This window comes from Muscardinus avellanarius (genome assembly GCF_963383645.1).
Source record: "Muscardinus avellanarius genome assembly, chromosome: 1".
Lineage (NCBI taxonomy): Eukaryota > Metazoa > Chordata > Mammalia > Rodentia > Gliridae > Muscardinus > Muscardinus avellanarius.
The window spans coordinates 206,345,681-206,372,604 of record NC_137786.1 but is presented as its reverse complement, the minus strand read 5'-3'; the positions used below and the strand labels follow the sequence as shown (position 1 = coordinate 206,372,604).

The window sequence follows — 26,924 nt, the reverse complement described above, 5'->3', positions numbered from 1 at the left end:
TTTAGGCTTCATTACCAGCTGTCATATAAGGTGTGGCAAATCTAGAAGGTCTTCCCTAGGAAGTGAAAATTTAAGAGCAAAGCCACACTCATTCCTTTACATATTGTCTGTTTTTATTTTATTGTTTTTCTTTTTTTGCAGCAACACCCCCAGCCTCACTGAGTTGCAAAGGGCTTAAGTAGCCAAGGCTGTCTGCAAAGTGATCCTTGGGTCTCTGCCTCCCAAATGCTGGGATTACAAGCTTGTGCCACATGGTGCCTGGCTCATATTGTGTTTTTGCACTGCAGTGACAGAATTAAAGCAATGAAGAGGCCACTTGGCCTACAAAACCAAAATTACTTATATACAGAAAAGGAAAAGAAGTTTTTATTTTTCAGCATATTTTTTATGTGTAGTCCCCACATATTCCATTAACCCTCAGGGCAGATGTTAGATGTCAGTCCACTTCCTCCCTATGGGTTCAGAGCAACTTGAAAAGGTGGGTACTTTTTAATTTTTCTGGGAGTTAGGTTGGTAGCCTGCTACCATCTTGATTATATCCAGGAATGGTGGAAAGAGGGCCCAGAGTAAGCAAAGATCCTTATTTTGCACATCAATTGCAGACTAAAATAAAGACTAGTACCAAGCCAGGGGGTAGAAACAGTAAGTAGGTAATAAATTTCTAAAACAATGTAGGAAGGGCAAAGATAATGTGTCAATATATCTGGCAAGTATAATTATTGCGGTTGCCTTAAAAAACCTATACCTGGTCTATACTACATCTGTCCTCCAGCCACATAAGGTTAAGAGGAAAGAACTAAAAACGTATGTAGCCGGGGTGTGGTCGCCCATGCTCGTAATCCCATTATTTGAGAGGCTGAAACTGGAGAATTACAGTTCACCACAGCCTCAGCTACATTGTGAGACCCTGTTTTAAAATAAAGAATAAAGCCGGGCGTGGTGGTGCTCGCTTGTATTCCCAGCATTTGGGATTAAAAAAATAGGGCAGGGGGTGTAGCTTGGAGGTCAAATGCCTCTGGGTTCCATCCCCAGACCCACACACACAAAAAAAAAACCCCAAAAACCATCAAGATAAAAAGTAATCAGGATTGTTGAAAACTCCTTGTATGTCAAATGCCACAAAACAGGCCGGGCATGGTGGTGCACGCTTGTAATCCCCACGCTTGAGAGGCTGAGACAGGATAACACAGGTTCGAAGCCAGCCTCAGCTACTGAGTGAGGCTCTCAGGAACATAGTGAGACCCTGTTTCCAAATAAAGTATTAAAAAAAAAAATAGGGCTGGGAGTATAGCTCGGAGGTAGAAAAAAACCCCTGGGTTCCACCCCCAGTAGCACCAAAAGAAAAAAGAAAAAAAAAAAAAAAGCCACAAAACAGGATCATTAGATCACACAGATCATCAAATCATTTTCTTTCAAGATTAGGTCTAGAGTTTATTTTACCCTATCAAATTTAATGAGGTATGTTGAACACACATGTCAAACATTATCAGAAATATAATATATATATACACACACACACACACACACACGTACCTTTTATTCTACGCCAATCATTGTTTACAGATAGCATTTAAAAGCTAAAAGCTGGTGAGAAGGACAATTCAGCCCCATGAAAATTGAACGACTTATTTATGCTTTCTTGAGGGTCCCTAATAACACTTTAAAGAACATTAGCAATTAGGCAAATAAAACACTGTATGACCCCAAATATATGAGAGGTGAGACTTAAGAGGGGACTGGTGTCTGACTAGAATTTTCAGCGAGCCAAACAAAACAATCCAAAAGATTATATAGCTCCCCAGGGAACTATAGAATTATAGTTAAATTCTAAACAATTAAGCTCATTTAAAAAATAAATTGTACCTGGTGTGGTGGTGCACGCTTGTAATCCCTGCACTTGGGAGGCTGAGACAGGAGGATCACACAGGTTCAAAGCCAGCCTCAGCTACTTAGGCTCTCAGCAACTTAGTGAAATCCTGTTTCCAAATAAAGTATAAAATAGAAAAGCCCCTTGGTTCTACCCCAAAAATAATGAATAAATTTTAAAAAACTGTAATCTCACACTGAAAACAAATCTGTTAATACGCTGCTCTTACCAATCAAGTTGGATTTTTTTTTTTATGATACTGGGGATGGAACCCAGGGGCCTTCTACCTCCATGCTACACCTCCAGACCTGTTTTTATATTTTATTTGGAAACGGTCTAAGTTGCCGAGAGCCTCACTAAGCTACGGAAGCAGGATTCAAACCTGCAATCCTGTCTCAGCCTCTCAAGTACTGGGATTATAAGCGTGTGCCACCATGCTCTTGGAAAATATTTTAATAGAAGGCAATATGCAAAGGATTTTCACAATGAGATTTATTATAGCCTAATTTATAACAGTGATCACTTATAATTTGTGTCCAACAATATGCTAAATTATAGGACATGGAATACGATGGAGCTATCCTCTTAACAACCTTAAGAATCGGAGGAAATGCTAGAATTCTTTAATTCTGCAATATAAACTGATAGAGATGTGATCTAAATCTTTTTTAAAAGAAACAGCTGAAAGCTGGGCGTGATGGCACACGCTTGTAATCCCAGCATTCGGGAGGCCAAGACCAGAGGATCGCAGTTTGTGGACAGCATCAGCTACTTAGTGAGGCCCTCTGCAACTCAGTGAGACCCTGTTTCAAATTAAAGAATAAAGAATAGGGCAGGGGTTGTAGCACAGAGGTCGAATGCTCCTGGGTTCCATCCCCAGACCCGCACACCCCCCAAAAAAGTTGATTTTTATATCAAAATGTTTTAATGGTGGTTGGGATCTTGGGTGGCTTTAATATAATCTGTATCCTGTTCTGTTTTTACAATAGGCATGTATTTCTCTTACAACAACTAAAAGATAATAGGGTAACTGTTAAAGTAATTTAATATTCCCTTTCACTAGAAGATCTTATCTGTTAATCTATCTGAAGACTATCAGACTTTTTTCATGAAATTAACTCAAATTTATTTTTCACAAAGATGAACTAGAAACAATGTAAATATCTAACAATTCAATCACTCATAAAAAGGAAGTATTTTGTACCCACTCACTGTTGATGAAAAATTTTAAAGATCTAAAAAATTGCTCACAGAGAACACACAAAATTTCAAAGAACAGCCAATATGCTAATGGTGGGGAAGACTAGCAGCAAACAATATCAAAGTATTGACAGGTTTTCCTGGGTAATGGATTACTAATGTCTTTTTAATTTTTTTAATATATATATTTTAAAATTTCATTAAGCATTATCAGGAAAAAAAAACCTTAAAATGAAAAGGTGTTTTTTTTTAAAATATTGATTCAGTGCAGTTTCTTGGAAACATGCCAACTTCCAAACACCACCTTCCTCCTTCCTGTACTTCAACAATGGTGCTCTGAAGCATGAGTGGAAACATGAAGAGAAAGGATGCTTTTAGAGTTTACTTGTTTGAGTTCCATATTTTCCCCTAGCTTTGTTAAAGGATATGTTTGGGAAAGGAAAGGGTGCAGAAGACAAAACTGATTTTTATCTGCATGCTCTTAAATATCCTTCATTGTAAGATCAAGATCTTTTAGCCAACATTTGTGGTATCCCTGGAATAGTTTATATCTTAAAAGAGCTACTATATAAACCTGCAGGTTCACATTGCATAGTTCTGGTGCCCAATTACTAAAGTAATTGTAAATCTGCCATGAGAACATTGGCTTTTATCACATCCTTATAATTACGGAGGCCTATGTGATTTTTTTAAAAGTCATTTATATAATTTCACTGATAAATTTGTCCTTTTCTAGGTGAAAGCAGCGCCTCTGATTTCAACTGAGCTACAGAGCTATTTTCCAGCAATCAAGGTTAAAGATAGTTCTGATCTGGAGCCCTTTCCCAGTAATGACAGCTGGCAGAACCTTGCAACCCACCAAAAAACTGAAACTGAAAAATTCTTAAGCTTAGAAAACGACAACCAACCTAAAAAAAGAAAAGCAGAAGAGATGTTAAGTGTTTTCAGCAGTTAAAATAATGTAACTGAAGCATCGTGTATTTTACTGGAATGAAATGACTGTTCCATCTAAAGCTTTTCAGTGGTCTTTATCTTTCCAGCTTTTTCTGATATGGTGAAATTGTTGTGAATCTGTTCTGCAAACAATATAATTAAAGATAGCTGTGCTGTATGTGCAGTCTGCTGTTAGCATCCAGTTTCCCTTAATTAACTTTTAACCTTTGCCTTCCCTACCTTATGCATGTCTTTCAAAGCTCTTTCAAAGCTCGTGTTCCTTTGTAACCTTTCTTACAGAGCACAACTTATGTAACCTAGTGGCCCTTTTTAATGTATTCCTTTCTGTCCTCTAAGGTTTGTGATTTGACTTTAAATGTGAGACAATAAATGCCCAGACTAGTTAAGTTTTAGTTAATAATGTTTTACTCTGATTATTTTTCCTCACAAGACCAAGGTTATGTACATAAAAATTCAGGTATCAGAAAGACTCAAAAGGCTGTTTTTCACTTTGTTCAAGTTTTGTTTCCAGGCATTAAGTGTGTCATATAGTTGTTGCCATTGCTGTTTTCCAAATGTCCGATGTGTGCTATGACTAAAATGGAAAAATTAAAAACAAAGTATTAGTCAACCTTTTATCCTGTTATTCTTTTACATTACTACATACTTGGAAGTTAAAAAGAAAGTTAAATACACATAAAGACAATTTAGGATTATAAGAGAACTTAGGAATTAGATGCTTATTTTAAAAACATCTTTATCGTACTAACTCTAAACCTTCTATTCTAAACAACTTAAGCAGACACAAAAGTCATTAGTATTCTAGCCAATGCTCGGCCATTAAATGAAATGTGCTGGAAAATAGGACTCTTTCATTAAATAAGCTAATCACATTCAGTCTGAACTTTAATAAAATTATGATAAATAGCAACTATTTAACTACAGTCAACTGATAAGAACACCACCTTGGTCCTCTAAACATTTAAGTGAAATAATCAGAGCAAACTAAATTGTTTTGCAAAATGCTGCAAAGTATTAAATGTCTTACCTGACAACTACTTTTCTCTGGGTCTGATCAATTTTGCAGTAGACCATTTTAGTTCTTACCGCTGAAAAAAGATTTTTTACATAAGTTATATAGAAAATTAAAAAAAAAAAACAGCAAAGGTGTGACCAACTGACCATGGTAGGACTTTACATTGTTTCCAACATTACTTTACAAATCCGCTCTTTGAATCTAATAAGCAAAGCAGTATGATGCAGCCAAGAGAGAGGTTATGTATTTTCCTATGGCTGTTGGGCCAGTCACCATTCAGTTAACACTACACACAGTTTTTATTAAGAACTCTAGGAGTTCTCCCTTACATTCATATATGTGGGAAAAACCTCATTTCCTAACAAGGTATTACTTCTTTATATGACTAGTGGAGACTTAGTTCATATGAAAAAACCGTCAATAGTTCTATTCAGCTTAACTGTACAATCTCCCCAACTAACAAACTTTAAAATATGTTTAGACAAAAATTCTGAACAGTTAAGTTGCTTTATAATACAACTGCTGGGGGAAAGGTTGTTTCTAAGCTAATAATAATGGAAAAAAAAAAACCGGCAGTGATTAATGTGCAGATAATTTATTGTGCCAGGCACTGTGCTATTCCCATTAATCCACTTAATTCTCACAAACACAAATGAACTCCTATATTCCTGTTTCATAGAAGAGACAGTCTCAAACTTAGGTCTGATGGTAAAATCTATGCTTTTAACCACTACAGTATACTACCCAAATTTTGTTTTATACAATGTCAGCAGATAGAACACCAAAACCCACCTAAACTTGTATACCCACTGAATTTTCATTCTGTTGCAAGTGTATTTGCTAACCTAGTAAACATATGCAACAAAAGAAACTAACTTTGCATAAAGTTTATTTCAAGATAAAATCTTATGTTGTACACAGAGGTGAAATGTTCTAATTGCCTTACCGTCAATAACAAAAGCTTCAACATCATCAGCTCCAATCTGAAGTTCTTGTTGCATTGTATCAAAAGAAATTTCTTTATTTTCTACGGCCATCCCCATAAAAGTAAGCAGTCTCATTTTTGCCATATTCTGTTCATGTAAAAGGCCTGAGTAATAATAGCTAAGCTTAGTAAATGTCCATACACTAATTAAAGACATACAGTTACAATTCTTACACTAAGTTGTAGAAATTGTGTTTGAGCACTTACAAAGAATAACTTTGACAAAAATCATATTTGCAGACTATAAAGTTAACTAATGAAGTTATGAAATACTTAAAATTATTTTCCTGGAATTACATTTATTACTACAGTGCAACAGGTGATAGATTCAGAGTTAAGATTTAAGAATGGCCTATAAGTGGTACTGATAGGCCCTAAAAATTATGTACATTTTACATTTTTATATTTATACATATTAGAAGATAAAATCTACAAAGCACATTTCATAGTTAAATCAGCTCAGCTTATTTTCACTAACAGTCCTGCATTTAAACACACCGGATTCCTTATTTGTTCTGCATCATTACTAATAAACATTTAGTTTTAAAACATTTTCAGTTATGAAAACATTTGATTTTCCTTCAAGTCATTTTGCTACCAAAACATGTTTCTCATTTAACATTTACAGATCAGTATGATTAGTACTAGATAAAATTATATAGTAACATTAACTATGACACTTGTTCTTTATAAAGCAAAAGTATAAAATTATGCAAATAACTTCAAATTTTGTGTTTATAATTCTAATGAAATATGCTGTTGCAATTTGGGGAGTTTTATTTGTACTGGGGATTAAAGCAGAGTGTTCCTTCTACCTCTGAGCTACATCTCCAGTACTATTTTATTTTTTATCACTTAGTTGCTGAGGGGTCTCACTAATTTGCTGAGGCTGGCCTCAAACCTGTAATCCTCCTGTCTCAGCCTCCCAAGTACTAGTATACCAGGTGTGTGTTACCATGCCTGGCTCTGTTAAAATTATCACAAATAACTGTTAGACCTAGAAAAAACAAGTACCTAACAAAGTGGTAGTCATATGCCTAGAATATAAGTTCATTCAAAAAATTAAGGGCTAAAAATACAAAATAATTTAAAAATTTTAAATATCCAAATTATAAGTTGGCCCTAAATAGCAAAATCATAATAGAATATAATATATACTTGCTTTTATGGTAATATATTAATTACAAAAAGTTTCTAAAACCAATCTAGAATTATATATTTTTTCTCTGAACTCTGAAATTATATAAACTCAATAAACGATTATATGCCCTCTAATAATTCAAAACCTCGTCTGTATTGTTAAAAAAGTTGCCTAAGTACTCCATAAATATATTTGAAATTTATAACATTCATATATTACTGGAAGACTAAAGCAGCCCATTATACGGTATATGATATATTAATTAGCTGCAATCATGATACAGGCTTCTGATTTGGCAGAGATTCAACAAAAACATGATCATCATAACTCAAATGAATGAGGTACACAAGTAAGTATTGCTAACTGAGTTTAATGGAAACCTACAAGCATCAAAAAATCAATTAGTGCACATTAACCCTAATTAAGAAATGCAAATCAGATGCTGATTAGCTTTCTGAAACAAGAAGGTAGCAACTGGATAACACCAGATTACATGTGGACATGTTAGGGCAATTCGCTTGACACAAGACAATGATACAGTTGGCCTAAGTTGTCAGCATTAATAAAAAAATGTTTTGACAAACAGATGCCACCTGTGGAATCTGGACACTTGTATTGTAACCTGACTTTCAGCTGTACTAAATGCCTAATAATATATCTAAAATCCAAAACAAACATATTTGACAAAATGTTACCCAAAAGCATCTTATATAAGCAAATTTCTAATAACTGTTAATTGCAGAGATGTTAAAAAAAAAAAGGGCAAATTAGGGAGTTGAATTCTACTTGGCACAATTAGTAATGTTATAAAATTTTTCCTACCAGAGAACAAATATTAAAAATTCTCAAAAATTCCTTAACATCTCCAGTTCAATGAGCAGTAGTTCTCTTTCAGGATGATAACAGAAACTCCTGAAATTTCTAAGATATGATTAAGAATACTCTTTAAACTTAAAGAGAAAAAGTATTATTATACTATAGTTTTAACTGCTATTAGTACCTTATCATAACTGAAAAAAACTCTAACAAGAGGAATGAAGATTATTCCTATTATATGTATGTGAAAACTGGTATCTGAAAACACTTGAAATTGATGTTTTAGGTCATTAATGTAAAAAAAGCTACACATAAACCCTTAACACTTGTCCTCAAAATCAAACTATTAAGCTGGTGAAGTATGAGTTAAAGATCTGAAGGAAATGGTGCTTTGTCTCATAAAACTAGAATACTACCTTAAAGAGTAAGCCACAGTGTTCTGTGTCATATTTCAATTTTAAAGTTATAAAAAATCTAATTTTATGGAAACATTTATTCATTACTAATATGTCAAAACCTTAATGCAGTAATAAAAAAATGTGCATCATTGAGCAATTTCTGCATTGTCACTGACCCCTGTCTTAAAATGCTGCAATATAGAAAACGCAATTTTAATGCATGCAATAGCTTATGAACCAGTGCTCCTTTGAAACAGTCAATTACACATCAATGGGGGAGTGTCAAAGTGTTAATTACTACTCCTTTTGCCTTGGTGCGTAAATAAAGAGGTTGCTGACATTAACATTCCATCACACAGCTTCATGCCACAAAGCAAATTAACTGGGACAGAATGTGGTTTTCTGGGTCTAGTGCTCCTGGCAAAGCATTCTACACAAACACTCTCGCATCTTCTTAAGCCTGGCAGAGTTCTAGTGCCAATGTCTGAATAAGTCAAAACTTCCCCGATTTCAATGGCTGCACAAAAATTACAGGCAATAGATATCATTACTAAATAGCTAAGTATAGACAAGATTATAAATATACTCAATCTACATCTCAAAAAGTCAAGACTAATAATTCAATTTAATAAAAATACATAATCATGCCGGGTGTAGTGGCGCATGCTTGTAACCCCAGCATTCGGGAGGCTGAGACTGGAGGATCGCAGTTCGCGGACAGCCTCAGCTACTTAGTGAGGCCCCCTGCAACTTAGTGAGAACGGTTTCAAAATAAAAAATAAAAAAATAGGGCTAGGGGTGTAGCTCAGAGGTCGAATGCCTCTGGGTTCCATCCCCAAACCCGCAAAAAAATATAAAAATAAATAATAAAAATATATCATCAATCTCTAATGTGTTGATTATTGCTAAGAGATAAACAAAGCCCCTTAGTTTTTTTTCTTTTCTTTTTTTTTTTTTTTGTGTGTGTGATACTGGAGATGGAACCCAGGCCAGGGGCCTTCTATCTCTGGGCTACACCCCCAGACCTATTTTATTTCTTATTTGGAAATGGGCTCGCTAGTTGCTGAGGATGGCTTTGAACCTGCAATCTTCCTGTCTCAGCCTCCCAAGTACTGGGATTACAAGCATGTATCATCATGTCTGGCTAAGCCCCTTAGTTTCAAAGTTGACTTCACTATGTTGACTTGGCTATGTGAAGTCACACAGTTGACTTCACTTAAAGAAAAAAAAAAAAAAAAAGGCAGTTTCAGAACATTTAAAACTTGTTCAGCCAGGCATGGTGATGCACATCTATAATCCCAATACTTGGGGGGCTGAGCCAGGACTGCGGGTTCAAGGTCAGCCTGAGCAACTTAGCAAGGCTCTCAGCAACTTAAGTTAAATCCTGTTTCAAAATAAAAAATAAAATAGGGCTGGGATTGTAGCTCAGAGGCAGAATGCCCCTTGGTTTAACCCAAACACTGCAAAACCCTCAAAATTTCATTCAACTGTATTTTTGAAGTATTCTCTTTGTAATTTTAGTATGTTAAAACTTTCTCCAGCCGGGCGTGATGGAGCACGCTTGTAATCCCCGCACTTGGGAGGCTGAGACAGGAGGATCACACAGGTTCGAAGACAGCCTCAGCTACTTAGTGAGGCTCTCAGCAACGTAGTGAGACCCTGCTTCCAAATAAAATATAAAATAGGTTTAGGAGTATAGCCTGGAGGTAGAAAGCCTCTGGGTTCCGCCTCTAGGTTCCACCTCCAGTACCACCAAAAAAAAAAAAAAAAAAAAAAAAAAAAAAAACTTGCTCCAGGAGGAAATTACAATACTAAGCATATGTGAGGTTTGCTTAATAAAATCCAATTTAATTTTATAAACATTTCCTGGAGTCTGATGCATAAAGACAACAAAATTCAAAGTCGTCAGATTTCTTATACTATCTTTAACAAACTGTAGTTAGGAAAAGTCTTTACTGTTAAAAATCACTATATAGTCATTTCTAATTCCCTAGATCTATTTAGCAATGCTACATGCTTCTAAAATTTAAAATGTTGCCCACCTGGGGGTTTCAAGCATAAAATACTAGAGGGGTAAAAACATTTAATTTTGTAATTACATCTTCTTTTTTAAAGTTACTCTTATGATCGAAAAACTGTGATTCTACACAGTTGCTTTGCTGCTCCCTCTCTCATCACAAAAATTAAAAAAATGTATATATGCTCAATAAAAACACTAAAAAGTTATACCCAAATAGAAAAATACAACATAGCCATTAAAATTACTTATTCTACTTTTTTTTTTTTGGCGGTACAGGGGAGAGAATCCAGGGGCACTGTACCTCCCAGCTACACCTCCAGCCCCATTTTTCAGTCTTTGTATTTTTGAAACAGGGTGTCACTGAGTTACAAAGAGCCTCACTAAGTAGCTGAGGCCATCCATGCCGCGATCCTCCAGTCTCAGCCTCCAGAATGCTGAGATTACAAGCTTGCACCACCACACCCAGCTCTTATTCTACTTTTGAAACAAGCATGTGCCTATGATTTCATCAATTTAATAAAATTCAAGTTACAATATAGTATGCAGAGGATACTATATACATACACATACACACACCTCTCTCAATGGGACTATTTCTATCTGAATCTCTTCCAAGCACCTGATTCTTAAAGAACTTAATGAGAATCATGTTATAGTAGAGCTGGAAGGACTTAAAGTTCAACAAGGTCTTATCAAGAGAAAAAAAAGTCTATCTGACTGCTAACTTCATGCTCTTCTAAGTAATGTTTTAAATTTTTATTTTATTTTTGCGTTTCTGGGGATGGAACCCAGGGGCAGTCAACCTCCAAGCTACACCCCCTGCCCTATTTTTTATTCTTTATTTTGAAACCGGGGTCTCACTGAGTTGCAGAGGGGCTCACTAAGTAGCTTAGGTTGTCCGCGAACCACGATCCTCTGGTCTCAGACTCTCGATGCTGGTCTTTTAAACTGTCCACCTGCTCGTTGCTATTCTATAATACACTACCCATTAAGATAATCTACAGTTAAGGGTATAACTATATTTCTAGGATGTCATAGATCTTAACTGTTTCAGAGCAGCAAGTTCCCATCTCTCTTATCCCTCCAAAAATAAATCCCAAAACTTACCAAGTGAATCAATGAAATCTTTATTATTCTGATAAAACTTGACATATGATGCCAATTTAGCACTCACAAAAATGGTTAAAAGCTATAAAGAGACAAAAGAAATATTATCAAGATAGAATTGAGATTTACATTCAAGATATTTTTAAGATATTAACTAGGAAACAGAACCATGATTTATATACTCTAGGTATTTTTAAGACACTGATTAGGGGATTGTATATTTCTTTTTAATGCAGAAATATCACTGTTTCATCAAATTACCACTCAAATCATCTGCTTTCATATGGCTCACTGTTAAAATGAAATAATCATAAATAGAATGAGCTCTATATTATCCACACCAAAAATGCTGGTTAATGACATAGTCTATAAAGCATTTATACTTGCACTCTGAAAGCATGCCCATGCATTTAAAAAATATTAGATTTACCTTCATAATTGAGGTTAGGTACATTAAGTAACAAAGAGTTCAAGTGTATATAACTGAAGTCCTCAGTGGCCAGGCCACATCAGGAGAGGAAGGCAAGGGAAGAACGAAGCAAGATTGTATTTAGGGCTGGAGAAGGGCTGGTCCTAATATCAGCCCACCTGATATAAAGAGCCTAAGATCTGCCTGACAGTCATGTTTATTAATGCAGAATAAAAGTACTGCTGCTTCAGTATGGAAGATTTAGAAAAAACATTTTCCACATTAAAAGACAAAATACTTACATCATGAATAAGCTCGCCTTCCAAAAACTTGACTGGCTTTAAAGTAAGAAGGTGGTCAAAAAGAAATGCATTTGGATCTTTCAATGCTCGTACAATACACCTTAACCAGAAAAAAAAAAGTGAACGCAGAGTCACTGGCTTTTTGCAGGTCACTATTTCAGTAAACTAGGAGTCTAAATACATGGTATATCGACGGACGTGGTGGCGCACGCTTGTAATCCCCGCGCTTGGGAGACGGAGACAGGAGGATCGCGCTGGCTTAAGAGACCCTGTTTCCAAATAAAAATATAAAAAATAAGTCTGGGAGTGTAGCCCAGGGGTAGAAGGGCTCCCAGGAACCCCAGTACCACAAAATAAATAAATAAATAAATAAATAAATAAATAAATAGTATTTATAAAGGTCTAATAAGGGGTTTAAACAAAATAAAACTTTTTTAAGTCACGTATACCTGTTTTAAAGTAATTAAATAAAATAGTTGTAGACAAAAACAGCTGATGAGAAGGCACCAAGGCAAAAACTAGCAACTAGCAGCACCGCTGAACCGTGTGCACAAGGGCTTCACAAGCACTACAGCTCATTTACTCCTCACAAAAATGCTTGGAGACACAAAGTGCTCTCATGACTATTTTCCTGATCGTAAAACAGGCTCAGAAAGAACAAATAATTTTCCCAACAAGTGCTAATTAAACACTGGAGCAAAAACCTGAACACAAGCAGTTTAATCTCTTAAATTTTTTTTTTTTTTTAGTGGTACTGGGGTTCCTGGAAGCCCTTCTACCTCCGGGTTACACTCCAAGACCTATGTCTACATTTTTATTTTTTTTAATTTGGAAACAGGGTCTCCTAAGCCAGCGCGCATGGCTGGCTTCGAACCTGCGCGATCCTCTTGTCTCTGCCTCTCAAGCGCAGGGATTACAAGCGTGCGCCACATGCCCGGCAATCTCTTAATTTTTTTTTAATCACTATCCTTTTTACCAACTCCTTCACATACATGTATAGCAATAACCCTATAAAAGTTTCATTAACGTAATCCTATTCTCATTTTAATAGTTAGATCTAGTACCATTTTTGGGTTTTTTTGTGGTACTGGGGGTGGAACCCAGAGGCCTTCTACCTCCAGGCTACACTCCCAGACCTATTTTATACTTTATTTGGAAAGAGGGTCTCACTAAGTTGCTGAGAGCCTCACTCAGGAGCTGAGGCTGGCTTTGAACCTGTGCGATCCTCCTGTCTCAGCCTCCCAAGCGTGGGGATTACAAGCGTGAGCCACCACGCCCAGTTAGATCTAGTACTATTTAAAGCCCTTATTTCCTCATTAGCATCAAGCTAATGTTAAACAAGCCACCAACTTTTCTCCATATTAAGATAAATCAATCCAAGATTTACCCAGGATCTAGTTCTTAGGTGGGGATTATTACCATCAATACCCCAGGCAATAAACACCAGGCAAATATTTCATATGCAATCAACAGTTCTTCCAATACACAATCTTGAATTTGGGTATTTATATCAGAAGCTCCAGAGAACACACTATTTAATACCTTTGGCTCACTGGTGGCCACAACATGATTTCAGAGTCATCTCACTGAATCCTGTAGCTCACTTACAGGAACTCATTACAGCAAAATTTAATGTTACCTGTGGGCGTCAACTCGAGCCTGAGAAGCGTTGTCCTCCGTGTAACTCCCAAGCAATTCTACCATGACTTTTGAAGCAGCATCACTAAAAACAAATACTGCTTTAGAAATCTGATTGTACAAATATTGTCCATCCACTCATTAAAAATATATACTAAATGGCAGGTCTTGTACTGGTGATATACATGAGGACAAAGAAACAGTCCCTACCTATAAAAAAAAAATAAATCATGAGCTACGCGTGGTGGCACATGCTTGTAATTCCAGTTCTTGGGAGGTTAATACAGTAGCATCGCAGGTTCATGGCCAGCCTCAGGTATTCAGTGAGGCACTCCGTAACTTAGTGAGACCGTTTCAAAATAAAGAACAAGAAATAGGGTTGGAGCTGTAGCTCCGAGGTAGAATGTCCCTGGATTCCATCCCCAGTACTGCAAAAATATGTAAATAAAGTAAGTAACAGGTAAAAGCAAAAAGCAGAAGGTACTTGATAAAGAATAAGCAGGAAAGTCTGTTTCCTGAGAGACTAGGCAAGCCCAGACCAAAAAGACATAAAATCGTCCTTTCTATTCTTTTCTTGGCCATGAAAAGAACAAGGGGTGAGAGGTGAGGGATGATGACTTTCCAGGCAGAGGGAAGACCAATGCTGGGGAAGTCCGGTGTGCCCCAGGAACTGTTAAGTCAGTATGACTTTTGAGCCAACACCCAAAATTTTAAATAACTCTACTTAAGGCGTCCTGCCAATTACATTATCCTTAAAATTATGTAAATGATGAATTTCGACTGCCATGAAATGAGTAAAATGAACTCGAACTCTTAGGAATTGCATTTTTTTTTTTTTTTTTTTTTGCAGTACTGGAGATTGAACCCAGGGGAATTCTACCTTTGAGCTACATGCCCAGCCTAATTTTTTATTCTTTATTGTGAAACAGTGTTTCACTAAGTTGCTGAGGGCTTAAGTAGCCTCACTAAGTAGCTGAGGCTAGACCCAAACCTTCAATCATGGATGGAACCATGCCTGGCTAGAACTGTATCTTATTTTAAAATTAAATAGTATTTAAGTCTCAAAAAAATAAAAGCCAGGTGTGGTGGCACACCTATAATCCCAGTACTTGGGAGGCTGAGACAGGAGGATTACAGGTTTCTGGAAAAACCCAGCAAGGTGGCAAGACTCTCAGCAACCTAGTGAGACCCTGTTTCTAAACAAAAAATAAAGAGAGCTGGAGGTGTAAGTGGGAGGTAGAATGACTCTGGGTTCAATCCCCAGTACCACAAATGCACAAAAAAGGCATTTACATCCAACATGGGAAGAATGCTTTAACTTAAAGTTTGTTTCACATATGAAAAAAGTGAAAAAGTTATATGTATAAAACTTCACTTACAATCATTTAAAGACTATGCTACGTGCATATGTGAACCTATTGCTGAGCCTCACTATTATGTACAATTGTGGTACGCCAATAAAAAAAAAGGTTGACTAAAAAGAAAAGATTTACTAAGATGCATAAATAATTATAGGAATGGTTAAGTGGTACCTCGCATCTTACATACAGTGATAGAACTATAAAACTTCAAAGAAAAACGTAAAAGTCACTCTTGGCTTGTAGGCCATATATAAAGCAAAGTCTATGTAGCCCATCACTGGACCATATGAAAATGGTGAATGATTTTCATCACACCCACCATGCCATGCTAAAAACCCTATACCGGAAAGACTTTACATGTGAGAATTGTGTACTTTATCCTAAAAAAATGGGAAACTTAAAACTTGTTTAAAATTAAATTACTGTTGTTACAGTAGATTATTTTGAAGACTTGCAATCACCCATGGAAGCAATGGTACTGGCTTGTAGAGCTAATCAATGAAAAATAACTCGATGTGGTGATTAAATAAGGAGACAGGAGAGAAGCAACGGTATCACTGAGATGTCTTGTTTAAGGCAGTGTTCGTGTCATTTCTGATAAGGAACACAGAGACTCAGGAAGTAAATGATGGATTCATTTTGGTCACACTGAGTTTCTGACACTTATGGACACACTGAAGTAGAAACAGAAAACAGGTAGACATACAGATCTGACACTCAGGAAGGGCAGCATAGGTAACAGACAGGGATTTTCATTCTGCAGGTGACAGAAGCCATGGGAACAGATGAAATGATCCACAGGGAGAAAGAGCAGAGTGAAACAAAAATTTTCCAGGCAAACATCCTGACAACACCAGCCTTTAAAGGAGCCAAGGAAGAGTGATTTCCCCAGGTGTCAGAATGAATGGCCAGAGGCTGAAGATATCAAGAGCAGCGGTGTCACCTGAGCCAAGAGAAGAACTGCTGAGGGAAGGGGTACCACAGCCACACACCACCGAAGGTTAGCAAGACAAGGAATGCAGAGGGTCCCCTGGACCACATCTATTCTTAACAACTAAGGCACTGAAGCTCAAATACTAGAAACTAACTTTCACACATCAGAAAACTGAGAAACAGTCAGGACTCTCATACTTGTAACATGTTTTAAGAGATTAATGTGCGTGTTTTAATGTATTTTGGAGGGCATACACTCTTTGAAATGACCACTTCATACCGTCTTACATCTCCACCTCTTGTAGACACGTGTTTTTATTTTAGGAATAGTCATTCATCCTATAAATATTTAGCAAGTGTCTACCAGTGTCAGATTCTATTCTAGAAACACAGAAAGTCTCTGCCCTCATGAAGCTTACATTCTAGAGTAGACAGATATTAAGCACTAAATATTATTGTATGTCTGCATGTTAGTAACAAGTAACAATGGGGAAATAATATAAAAGGAATGGGGTGGGGAGCCCTGTTACTACCCAAGTGGCCAGGGAAAGCCCTCTAATGAGGTAACAATTGAGTGGATTTGAAGACTGGAAGGAAGCCACATAGATACCTAGGAAGAGTTTCTACAAAGAACCCAAAGCACAGTATTGGAGGTGGCTTTTCCTCTTACTCCAAATGAAGCCACTACAGGGTTCTGGGTAGAGACAGGACATAATCTGACCTTCCGTACTACATGGAACTTCCTGGCAACTGTATTAAGAACAGATTACAGGGGGACAAGGACCAAAATAGGACTGATAAAACACACTACTTCAGTAAAGTAAGATATGATGGTGGCTTAGACCATATGTGGTAGCAACAGAAGTGGTGAAAAGTTGGTTTGACTTTAGACTTATTCAACAAACAGGATTTGCTGATGGAGTAGACGTGACATATGACACACCAACATCAAGGATAAATCCCAGGTTTGGATCTTAAACAACAGAAGAATAAGTCAAATTATATATCTGAGATATATCTCCAGCTATCTGGAGTCCGGTCAAAAGAAAAAGAAAGCAAAAATTTGAAAACCATCAATACAGAGCCGGTACTTAACAGCATGAGACTGAATGAGCTCACTTAAGGCAGCAGTGGCTCCTACATGGGTGTCCTCCCGAGCACTGCCAAGTGTGTGGAAGAAGCTCAATTACTGTGATGACGGGAAAGTGCTACTAGCATTTTAGCAGGAATGGGCCAAAATGCTAAGTATTTTTCCATGAACTTAACAATTTAGCAATATAAGAAATCATCCTGCCCAAAATGCTTCTGATCCCCAGCCACTCCCATAACCACAACAAACAGAAAACAACAGAAAACAAATACAAACCAGCAAGTTTCAGAACTGAGTTAACTCCAATGCTTAAGAGTTAAGGAAGATGAAGAACCCACAAACGAGAAGCTGTGAACAAGGAAAGAAGAGGATTGAGAGAAAGGGGTCTCAAAAGCCAACTGGAGAAAGCATTCCAAGAGGGGAAAAAGTGATCTGTGGCAAAAGATGTGATACATTCTCTTAAGAACCTGTCCAGTAGAACACAAGATGGGCGCTCAGGTCTCATCTAGATTTCTCTGAGAAATAGCTCTGAAATTTGTTAAAACTGTACTTCAAGCCAGGCATAGTGGCGCACCCTTGTAATCCCAGCAATCGGGAGGCTGAGACTGGAGCATTGTGGTTCGCGGACAGCCTCAGCTACTTAGTGAGGCCCTCCGCAACTTAGTGAAACCCCGTTTCAAAATAAAGAATAAAAAATAGGGCAGAAGGTGTAGCTCGGAGGTCTAATATCCCTCGGTTCCATCCCCAGACCCGCAAAACCCCTAAAAACTGTAGTTCAGTTACTCCCTCTCTAAACATAACAAAGTTGGGGCCTACTAAACAACAAATAAGAGAAGTCCTCCAGTAAGTAGTCATTAGCTCTGATAAGCACTTAGTATTTACAGGGAAATCACAATGTCCATCACTGAAAATTACATGCCCAGAAAATCAACTAACTTCCTAAAAATGCTCAGAAGTAGATTTATTAACAACTGTGAACAAAACAACGTAAAATATTACTGGCTCTTCCTATTTTTAAAGAACACCTTCAGATACTTATATTCACCTACTTATATTGCCTGTTAGTCTGTAAGTTAGTTCATTACTTCTGAATACCTTTTCTTACAATCCACAAGTGCCTCATAAAGTAGTCTTAAAAGGGTATGTTTTTTTTCAGTGGTGAGATTCCAGTCGGAAATCCATTTTCTAACCTATGAGATTGGCAAAAGAACAGAAAAATTAGTAAGACTGAATGAATGTACTTTCACAATTAAAAAGAAACTATTTAGAACAGACACAGCTATTAATTATTTTACTACGGCATAAAACTACATTTTTTTTATAAGCAGAACAAGTATTCCATGCAGTAACTCACTTGATCTAGCTCGGTTGGAATGTATTGGATGGCCCCACAAGATGCTGCCACTTTAATGAGACTGCAATACACTGTGTATCTTACAGGAGTATTCTTATCCATCCCATGGAAAAGGTTACTTAGCCTGGTTAACAAATAAATAACAAAACGATGTTGAAGATGAATGACTGTGGTACTGAGGTTATCTGCTCTCATAACAAACCTTGGGCAGTACTATTACCCTCATAGGAAAAGGTTAAGTGATTTGTCCAAGCCCAGAGCTGACAGTCAAGTTCCAGAATTCTTGTTTTTAGCCATTAAAAGATAGTAGCATGTAAACAGCCCCTTGAAAAATAGGGTCATTTTCAGTTCTTAACTTACAACTGCAGTCTCAGAGATGGGCGTTCACCTTCCCGAAACTTGACCAGTTTTTCACAGAGGCTTTCGATCAATGCTTCTTGCTTGTCTGCTTCCAGGATCAACAGGAGGGATACCACGCTGTTCATCACACTTTCGACATCTACACATTATTGATAACACAATCAATAGTGAATACTGAAGTATTCAATGCACCTAAATATGTATTTCTAGTGTTCTAATATATCAAAAAACTGTAAGATGGTTTAAAGAGCTGTACTGTAAGAGTTCTAAAGGACACTCTGCCTTCAATGGAAAACAGCAAAAACACTACACTAATTCAAGCTAAACTAGCTTTGTTCCCTACTTTAACCCAATAAATGGCACATTAGCCTAATAGCTTTTAGATTACTTGAAATGATGTAACATTTAATATTTATCCAAACTGTAAGGAAAGAGCTTAATTTTTTCTCTTCATTCTGAAATCATCAGCTTTTAGTGAATGCAGTAACACTCTTGAGAAATATACATGATATTGAGAAGTTTTCTCAAAACTGGCTTACTTCACAGGTTTAACAGATGAAAACTGAATATGCACAGATTAAAAACACTGCTTAAAAATTGCAAGGTCTAGAATACAAAATATAAATTAATGAAGAAAATTTTCAGGCAGATTCTTTTAAGATTAGTAAGAAATAGTTAAAGAACAAACCTTTATCATCTTCCTTCAGACATACATCACAGGCTTCAATAATCTGAGCTAAATCTACATGAAGTCCACCTTCTGAATTCTCTTCTGAGATCTCAGCTCCTTTAGATTTCAAGTAAGCACGAAGCTCAGCAGCCTGTTGAATCAAACAGAGTTGCTACATGCCTATTTTTACACCCATATTTTCAAAGGGACTGTAAATGGCAAGACAAAAATCTCAAACCACTGTGTCCTACTTCTGAAAAAATGAAATACAAATACTGTATTTAAGAACTGATCTCGAGGCAGGAGGATCGCAGGTTCAAGGCCAGCCTCAGCTACTTAGGCCTGTAGCAACATAGTGAGACTATTTCAAAATAAGAATAAAAAATAGGACTGGGGCAGGGCATGGTGGTGCATGCTTATAATCCCAGCATTTGGGAGGCTGAGACAGGATCTCAGACAGCCTCAGCTTAGTGAGGCCCTTTGCAACTCAGTGAGACCCTGTTTTAAAAATAAAGAATAGCCAGGTGTGGTGGTGCACGCTTGTAATCCCCGCGCTTGGGAGGCAGAGACAGGAGGGTCGCGCAGGTTCGAAGCCAGCCATGCGCGCTGGCTTAGGAGACCCTGTTTCCAAATAAAAATGTAAAAATAGGTCTGGGAGTGTAGCCCGGAGGTAGAAGGGCTTCCAGGAACCCCAGTACCACCAAAAAATAAATAAACAAATAATAAAGAATAAAAAATAGGGCTAGGGGTACCTCGGAGGTAGAATGGCCCTGGGTTCCATCCCCAGTACTGAAAAACAAACAAAACAAACAAAAAAAAAAAACCAGTCTGCCAAGAGTGGTGGCCCACACCTTAATCCCAGTACCCTAGAGACTGAAAACAGGATAGTACCCTAGAGACTGAAAACAGGATAATTACAGTTTCAAAGCCAGCATCAAGCAACTTAGTAAGATCCTGTTTCAAAATAAAAAGATCTAGGGGTATACCTCTGTGGTGGAATGTCCCTGGGTTCAATCCCCAGAACTACAAAAATCCACTAATGTATTTCAAAATATACTGAAGGTACTGAAGGAAGACTCTTCTATTTCTACCAAAGAAGCCAAAGGTTTTCCTCCACATGGAGGGGGGGTGAAGAAGAAAGCAAATGAACTTGCAAATTCTACACTTTTGGAGAGAAATTAAGATCTTACTGCTTTGGTGGCACACGCTTGTAATCCCAGCATTCAAGAGACTGAGAATGGAGGATCATGGTTCACAGACAGCCTCGGCTACTTAATGAGGCCCTCCGCAACTCAGTGAGACCTTGTTTCAAAAATAAAGAATAAAAAATAAGAGCAGGGGTTGTAGCTCAGAGGCAGAATGACCCTGGGTTCCATCCCCAGACACACACACACACACACACACACACACACACAATCTTACTGCTTTAAACTGTATACATAAATAACACTACTAGAAAAGTTAAAGACAAGCCCAGCGTGGTGGCTTGTAATCCCCGTGCTTGGGAGGCAGAGACAGGAGGATCACACAGGTTCAAAGCCAGCCTCTCTGGCTTAAGAGATCCTGTTTCCAAATTAAAAAATATATATAAAATAAAATAGGTCTGGGAGTGTAGCCCACCAAAACACCAAAAAAAAAAAAAAAGAAGAAGAAGAAGAAGAAGAAGAAGAAGAAGAAGAAGAAGAGGAGAAAGAAAAAAAGAAAGGTTAAAGACATCTATCCAGGCAAGTGGGTAATCACTTGTCAATTAACTCATACTCCCAAGTTTCCAATCCTGTGAATATTTCAACAAAATTGACACAGGTACAGCAAAATAAAAATAATAATCTAGAGCTCATATATAAAATTATATATTAATTACATCATGATATATTCTTACTATTCTTTTTTTTTTTTTGCAGGTCTGGGGATGGAATGGGCATTCGACCTCTGAGCTACACCCCCTGCCCTATTTTTTATTTGAGACATTTAGGGTCTCACTAAGTTACAGAGAGCCTCACTAAGTAGCTGAGGCTGTGTGCAAACTGCGATCCTCATCTCAGCTTCCCAAATGCTGGAATTACAAGTGTGTGCCACCACACCCAGTTTCTTCCTATTATTATATAACTGTGATAGACGATATTTAAATTTTTATGTATTCCACATCTGGGATGATGGGACAAAACGGGTTGAATATTTGAGAACTCATTTGGGCAAAGTCTTTTGGGAGATACAAAGAAAGACAACAAATGTTGACTCTAATAAAATATACCAAACTGGATCTACTATGTAACTAATCTTTTAAAATGTCACATGCATATGTGAATCAGAAAGCAACTTTGGACCTATAACCAAATTCAGTCATTTGGAAATTTCCTACCCTACTGCTCAGATACGATTTTTTTTTCTTTCTTTCTTTCTTTCTTTCTTTCTTTCTTTCTTTCTTTCTTTCTTTCTTTCTTTTTTTTGGTGATACTGGGGTTCCCGGAAGCCCTTCTACCTCCGGGCTACACTCCCAAGACCTATTTTAAAATTTTTATTTGGGAACAGGGTCTCCTAAGCCAGCGCACGCAGCTGGCTTCAAACCTGCGCGATCCTCCTGTTTCTGCCTCCCAAGCGCGGGGATTACAAGCGTGCGCCACCACGCCCGGCTCTTCTTTTTTTTTTTTTTTAAAGGTGGTGTTGGTATTGTTAGGCCTTTACAAATGCTAGGCAAAAGCTCTACTGCTGAGCTACATCCCCACCCCTTCTTATAATTTTCATTCTGAGACAGAATCTCACTAAAATGCCCAGGCTGGCCTGGAACTTGTGATACTCCTGCCTCAGTCTCCTCAGTATGGGATTGCAGGTGTGTGCCACTGCACCCAGCTGACATTTAATACTTTCTTCCTTTGAGGGCATGGCTTTCATGTAGCCAAATATGGATGCAGATGGTTTTAAAGATAATAAAATGAAAAACTGGAGCAGGCATATGGATACCATTAATAAATGTACAGGCATATTATTTTCTAGATCAAAGTGAAATATGGTTGGTAAAGGAAAAAAAGTTTGATCCCTCCCATAAATATGAGTTTAAAAACTACATTACACCTGTAGATTTGACAGCATTATTTTTTCAGTCAAGAACATGACAAATTCATATAATAGTTGGTACTATAAGCAAGATTAAAAATAACTAGCTGTCACTGTATTAGAGTAAAAATACCACTGGAAAGCATGCTTCCCTGTGGTGGGAACCTAGTACAGAAACCTAATACAGAAAGAAGACCATCTTTTTATTTTCTGCTTTGCAAATACAAACTTTAATTTATTAAAGTTTATGAGTTTAATTTGCAAACTTATCAAGTTTAACGTTTTTATGTCATTCTTACTGGCCATAGTGGTTCTGGAGCAGTATAAGCAAAGGAAAACAGTAAGTTAAAACTCCATTTCATAACTCTAATCAAACTGAAAAAACATTAACCCTGAAGCAATCGTGGTATTTCCCTAAAAAGGATGGCTTGTGTGAAACTGATGTATTACAAGAACAGAAGCACATCCTAAAAAGCAATTTTTGAGGCAAGGTGTCAGCTATGTTGCCAGGGTGCCCTTTAACTTGGGATCCTCCACGTAGCCGGAATTATAAACTGGGCTACTGCACCTGGCCAAAATGACACTTTAATCAAGGAGAACTTTTCCATCTACAAATTCTTTTGTATGTCAAATAAAATTAAATGTTTTTTCCGTAACCTAGTAGGCAATTGGTAACATGCTTCTACCGCTAATCAAGTATTTGTTTTCTCGTCCTCCATATCTTCCTATATGTGCTGAACTCCCTCCCCATTATTTCCTTTTCATTTCCCCTTCTTTGCTCTTCAGGGCAGCACGACTGCAATTCTACCATGGGGGAGGATGATCTATAGTTCTACAGGACATCTTAAGACTAGTAAAGATATGGAAACCAAAATTTCCATGTTAGTGGAGTAACAAGAAAAAAGAAAAACAAACAAAACAAGCTCAGAACTTCACAGAATACTCTTCAGTTATTAGAAAAATTAACAAACATGTTGGATTTAGTCCTCACTCCAAGAGTAAAACCTGAGTTAGGAGGAAAATTAAAAACATCCGGCCTGCACACCTGCGCCCCAATCAGTAAACTTTAAAGTATTATATAGTCTCTCAGCGCACGGGGGAGGGCTGCTCTCCCACTTTGGAGTTTATAAAACAACTTCCGCCCTTGCCCAAATGGAAATAGAAAATGCATGTCTACGCAAAAAATCACCGATCACGTTCTCGTGACAGGACAGTAAAAGGATAAACTACTCGTCCTCGGATTGCTGGGGCCACTACAGATTCACCAGGTCCTGCTCGGATGGGGGCGGGCGCTGACCACCGCCCCGGGGTCAAAGGCGCGGGCCAGCCCCGCGAGCGGTGACGCAGCTGCGAGCGCCCACGCCACCCGGACGCGGCGGCGGGTCCCCGGCCGCGGCCACCCGGCGACCCACGGGGGCAACCCGACCGGACCGAGCACAGGGGCCGCGCTCCCTCCAGACGGGCTCCTGGCGCCCACGTGCGGGGCGAAGCCGCGGACTCCGCCGAGCGGCTGGGCGGGGCGGCGTCCGGTCCTCGCGGCCCCCAGCCCTTAAGACAGCCTCCGCGCCACCCAGGCGGCCCGCGCACCTGGTCCTCCTCAGTGATATCGATGAAGGCCGGGACGCTCATCGTGAAGGCCCCGGCACCGCGGACGCCCCACTCGCAAACCACGCCGACCGGAAAAAGGAGCCGGCCGCGAGACGGGGCCGCACAACCGCTTCCGGGTCACCCCGCACCCCGTCGGGCGGGGCGAGGTCACGGGGCGGGCGGAAGCCAATCCAAGCGCGCGTTCCCACCCTGGCGGCGGCGTGTCGGGCGCGCGGGACGGGCTTCCGCCGCGTCACTTCCGGGCCGCAGCCCTGGCGGCCTCGGAGGTCCAGCATCTTGTCCCCGCTCGCGGACTACCCTCCGTGTGGCCCGCCCGCCCGCGCCTCCCAGAGGCCACCGTCTCTTGGACATTTTAGTCCTCTTCGGCCAGTGAAGGGCGCATGCAGTGAGGACAGCTGTTCTCCAGGCTTGCCTCCAGCCTGCCTGTGGATCCCTGCTCCAGGCAGCCACCCGGCTGCCGCGGGCCTCACACCGCCTCTAACCCGCCGCGGGCAGGGTTCCGGGAGAGCCGAAGGCATGGACCGCTGTCGCTAAGCCCACCTATCCAATGGGGACACACATAAACATTAGAAAGAACCAAATAAGTACATAAAAATTGTCATATCGTCCATTCATATTCTCTTTCTCGGCACTGAGGATTGAACTCAGGGGCATTCCACTTACGACCTACATCCTAATCTCTCTCTCTCTCTCTCTCTCTCTCTCTCTCTCTCTCTCTCTCTCTCTCTCTCTCTCTCTCTCTCTCTCTCTCTCTTGGTTTTGTTTACTAGAGTCTCAGTTGCTGAGGCTGATCTTGACCCTGTGATCCCCCTGCCTCAGTTTTCCAGATACTGGGATTACAGACATGTGCTAGCACACCTGGCAAATTATGCACTTTTTAAATCAGTTTATTGATACATTTCAAGGCCAAGCAAAATAAAATGCGTGGAAGAGGACGACACAACATCGAACTAGACTAAAAAGGATTCATTCTTGTCTGAGTCTTAATGACTCAGAAACAACCTGGAGACAGAGAACTTGGGTGTCTTTCGCTCTGCATTTTCTCCACCTACTGCGGCTGATAAACATGTGTTGGTAGTGAAGGAATATTCCCGGAGCTCTCCCCCAGAACAGCCTATCATTGCAAAGTTCTAGGAATACAAACTAAAAATTACATGTATTTCATTGAGTATCAAAAAGCTTTGTCCTAGGCGGGTGTGGTGGCGCACACATGTACTCTCAGCATTGTGGGGTGAGGGGCAGAGGCCAGAGGATAGCGGTTCTTGACAGCCTCAGCTACTTAGGCCCTTTGCAACTCATTGAGACCCTGTTTAAAAAAAAAAAAAAAAAGACAAAAAAATAAAAACAAACGAAAAAACTGGGGCCGAGCCGGGTGTAGTGGCGCAAGTTTGTAATCCCTGCGCTTGGGAGGCTGAGACCGGAGGGTCCTGCAGGTTCGAAGCCAGCTAAGGCTGGCTTAAGAGACCCTGTTTCCAGATAAAATATAAAATAGGTCTGGAAGTGTAGCCCGGGGGTAGAAAGTCCCTGGGTTCCATACCCAGTACCACACACACACACAAAAAAAAAACTTTGTTCTTTCTTTTTTTTTTTTTTTTTTTTTTAATATCGCTTCATTCTATGGTCCTCCTAAAGTAAAAGAACATTTCTCCCAAGGGAAATTTTTGAGAGGGAGGTGGTAAAAGGATAGGGACAGAATTATTTGAGACTTTTAACTTCATTCATTCAAAAAGATAATTATCTCTTATTTTGTACCTGGACCTGTTCTAGGCACTTGAGACACCAGAGAGAATAAAATTAAGAGATGCATCCTGAATGGGGATAGAAATGCAGCCGGGCCTAGTGGCGCACGATTGTAATCCCCAGGCATGGAAGGCGGAGACAGGAGGATTGCGCGGGTTTGAAGCCAGCCGCTGGTTTAAGAGACCCTGTTTCCAAATCAAAAATATTAAAAAATAGATGTCTGGGAGTGCAGCCCGGAAGTAGAAGGGTTTCCAGGAACCCCAGTACCACAGAGAGAGAGAGAGAGAGAGAGAGAGAGAGAGAGAGAGAGAGAGAGAGAGAAGAGAGAGAGAGAGAGAGAGAGAGAGAGAGAGAGAGAGAGAGAGAGAGAGGAAGAAAGAAATATGTGTCCCATTCGTAATAGCTTCTGGGTAAGAGAATAACTCCCAAGTGGGGTATATTCAATACACCTATTTATTATTTTTGCTGTGCTAGGATCAAACCCAGGGTCTTGTGCATATGAGGCACGCATTCGACTACTGAGCTATAATTCTAGCCGTATATTCATTTTTAAAGGATATCACAGGTCAAATTCATTTTTAAGTGAGTCAAGTTTTAAGCTTTTTATTAAATAAAATAAATTTTCAGCTGGGCATGGTTATGCACACCTGTAATCCCAGTATTTGGGAGGCTGAGACAGAAGGATCAAAGGTTTGAGGTCAGCCTTAGCAACTTAGGCTCTCAGCAACCTCATGAGACCTTGTGTCAAAATAAAACAGGGCTGATAGCTCAGAGGTAGAATGCCTCTGGGTTCAATCCCCAGTTCAAAAAAAAAAAAAAAGGTCTATAGTCTTTTTTCTTTCTTTCTCACGTAAATCTCCCTTAACTCAGACAAGTTGGTGCAAGAAATACTGTCTATTCTATTA

General features: G+C 38.9%; 2 protein-coding genes across 3 annotated transcripts in view; one reads left to right on the top strand and one right to left on the bottom strand.

Moving 5' to 3' along the window:
- The window catches only part of CCDC73 (coiled-coil domain containing 73), a gene marked incomplete at both ends in the record, with an annotated part of 157,245 nt that extends 153,223 nt beyond the window's left edge, over positions 1 to 4,022 (top strand). Inside the window, one exon of the mRNA XM_080690577.1 lies at positions 3,804 to 4,022. Within this exon, the coding sequence (XP_080546703.1) occupies positions 3,804 to 4,022 (219 nt within the window). The remainder of the gene's footprint in view (positions 1 to 3,803) is intronic.
- Positions 4,023 to 4,474: 452 nt separating this feature from the next.
- Positions 4,475 to 24,300, bottom strand: EIF3M (eukaryotic translation initiation factor 3 subunit M; the record flags this gene model as incomplete). Of its 2 annotated transcripts, XM_080694862.1 has the most annotated exons (11): positions 4,475 to 4,595; positions 5,049 to 5,109; positions 5,983 to 6,126; positions 11,504 to 11,585; positions 12,215 to 12,314; positions 13,854 to 13,937; positions 18,332 to 18,426; positions 18,591 to 18,714; positions 18,951 to 19,089; positions 19,639 to 19,771; positions 24,259 to 24,300. In XM_080694862.1, 11 exons carry the CDS (start codon positions 24,298 to 24,300, stop codon positions 4,475 to 4,477), a joined length of 1,125 nt encoding a protein of 374 aa, XP_080550988.1. The 2 variants fall into 2 exon arrangements, with proteins under 2 accessions (XP_080550988.1, XP_080550989.1); XM_080694863.1 differs by lacking the exons at positions 18,591 to 18,714; positions 18,951 to 19,089; positions 19,639 to 19,771.
- Positions 24,301 to 26,924: the final 2,624 nt, after the last annotated feature.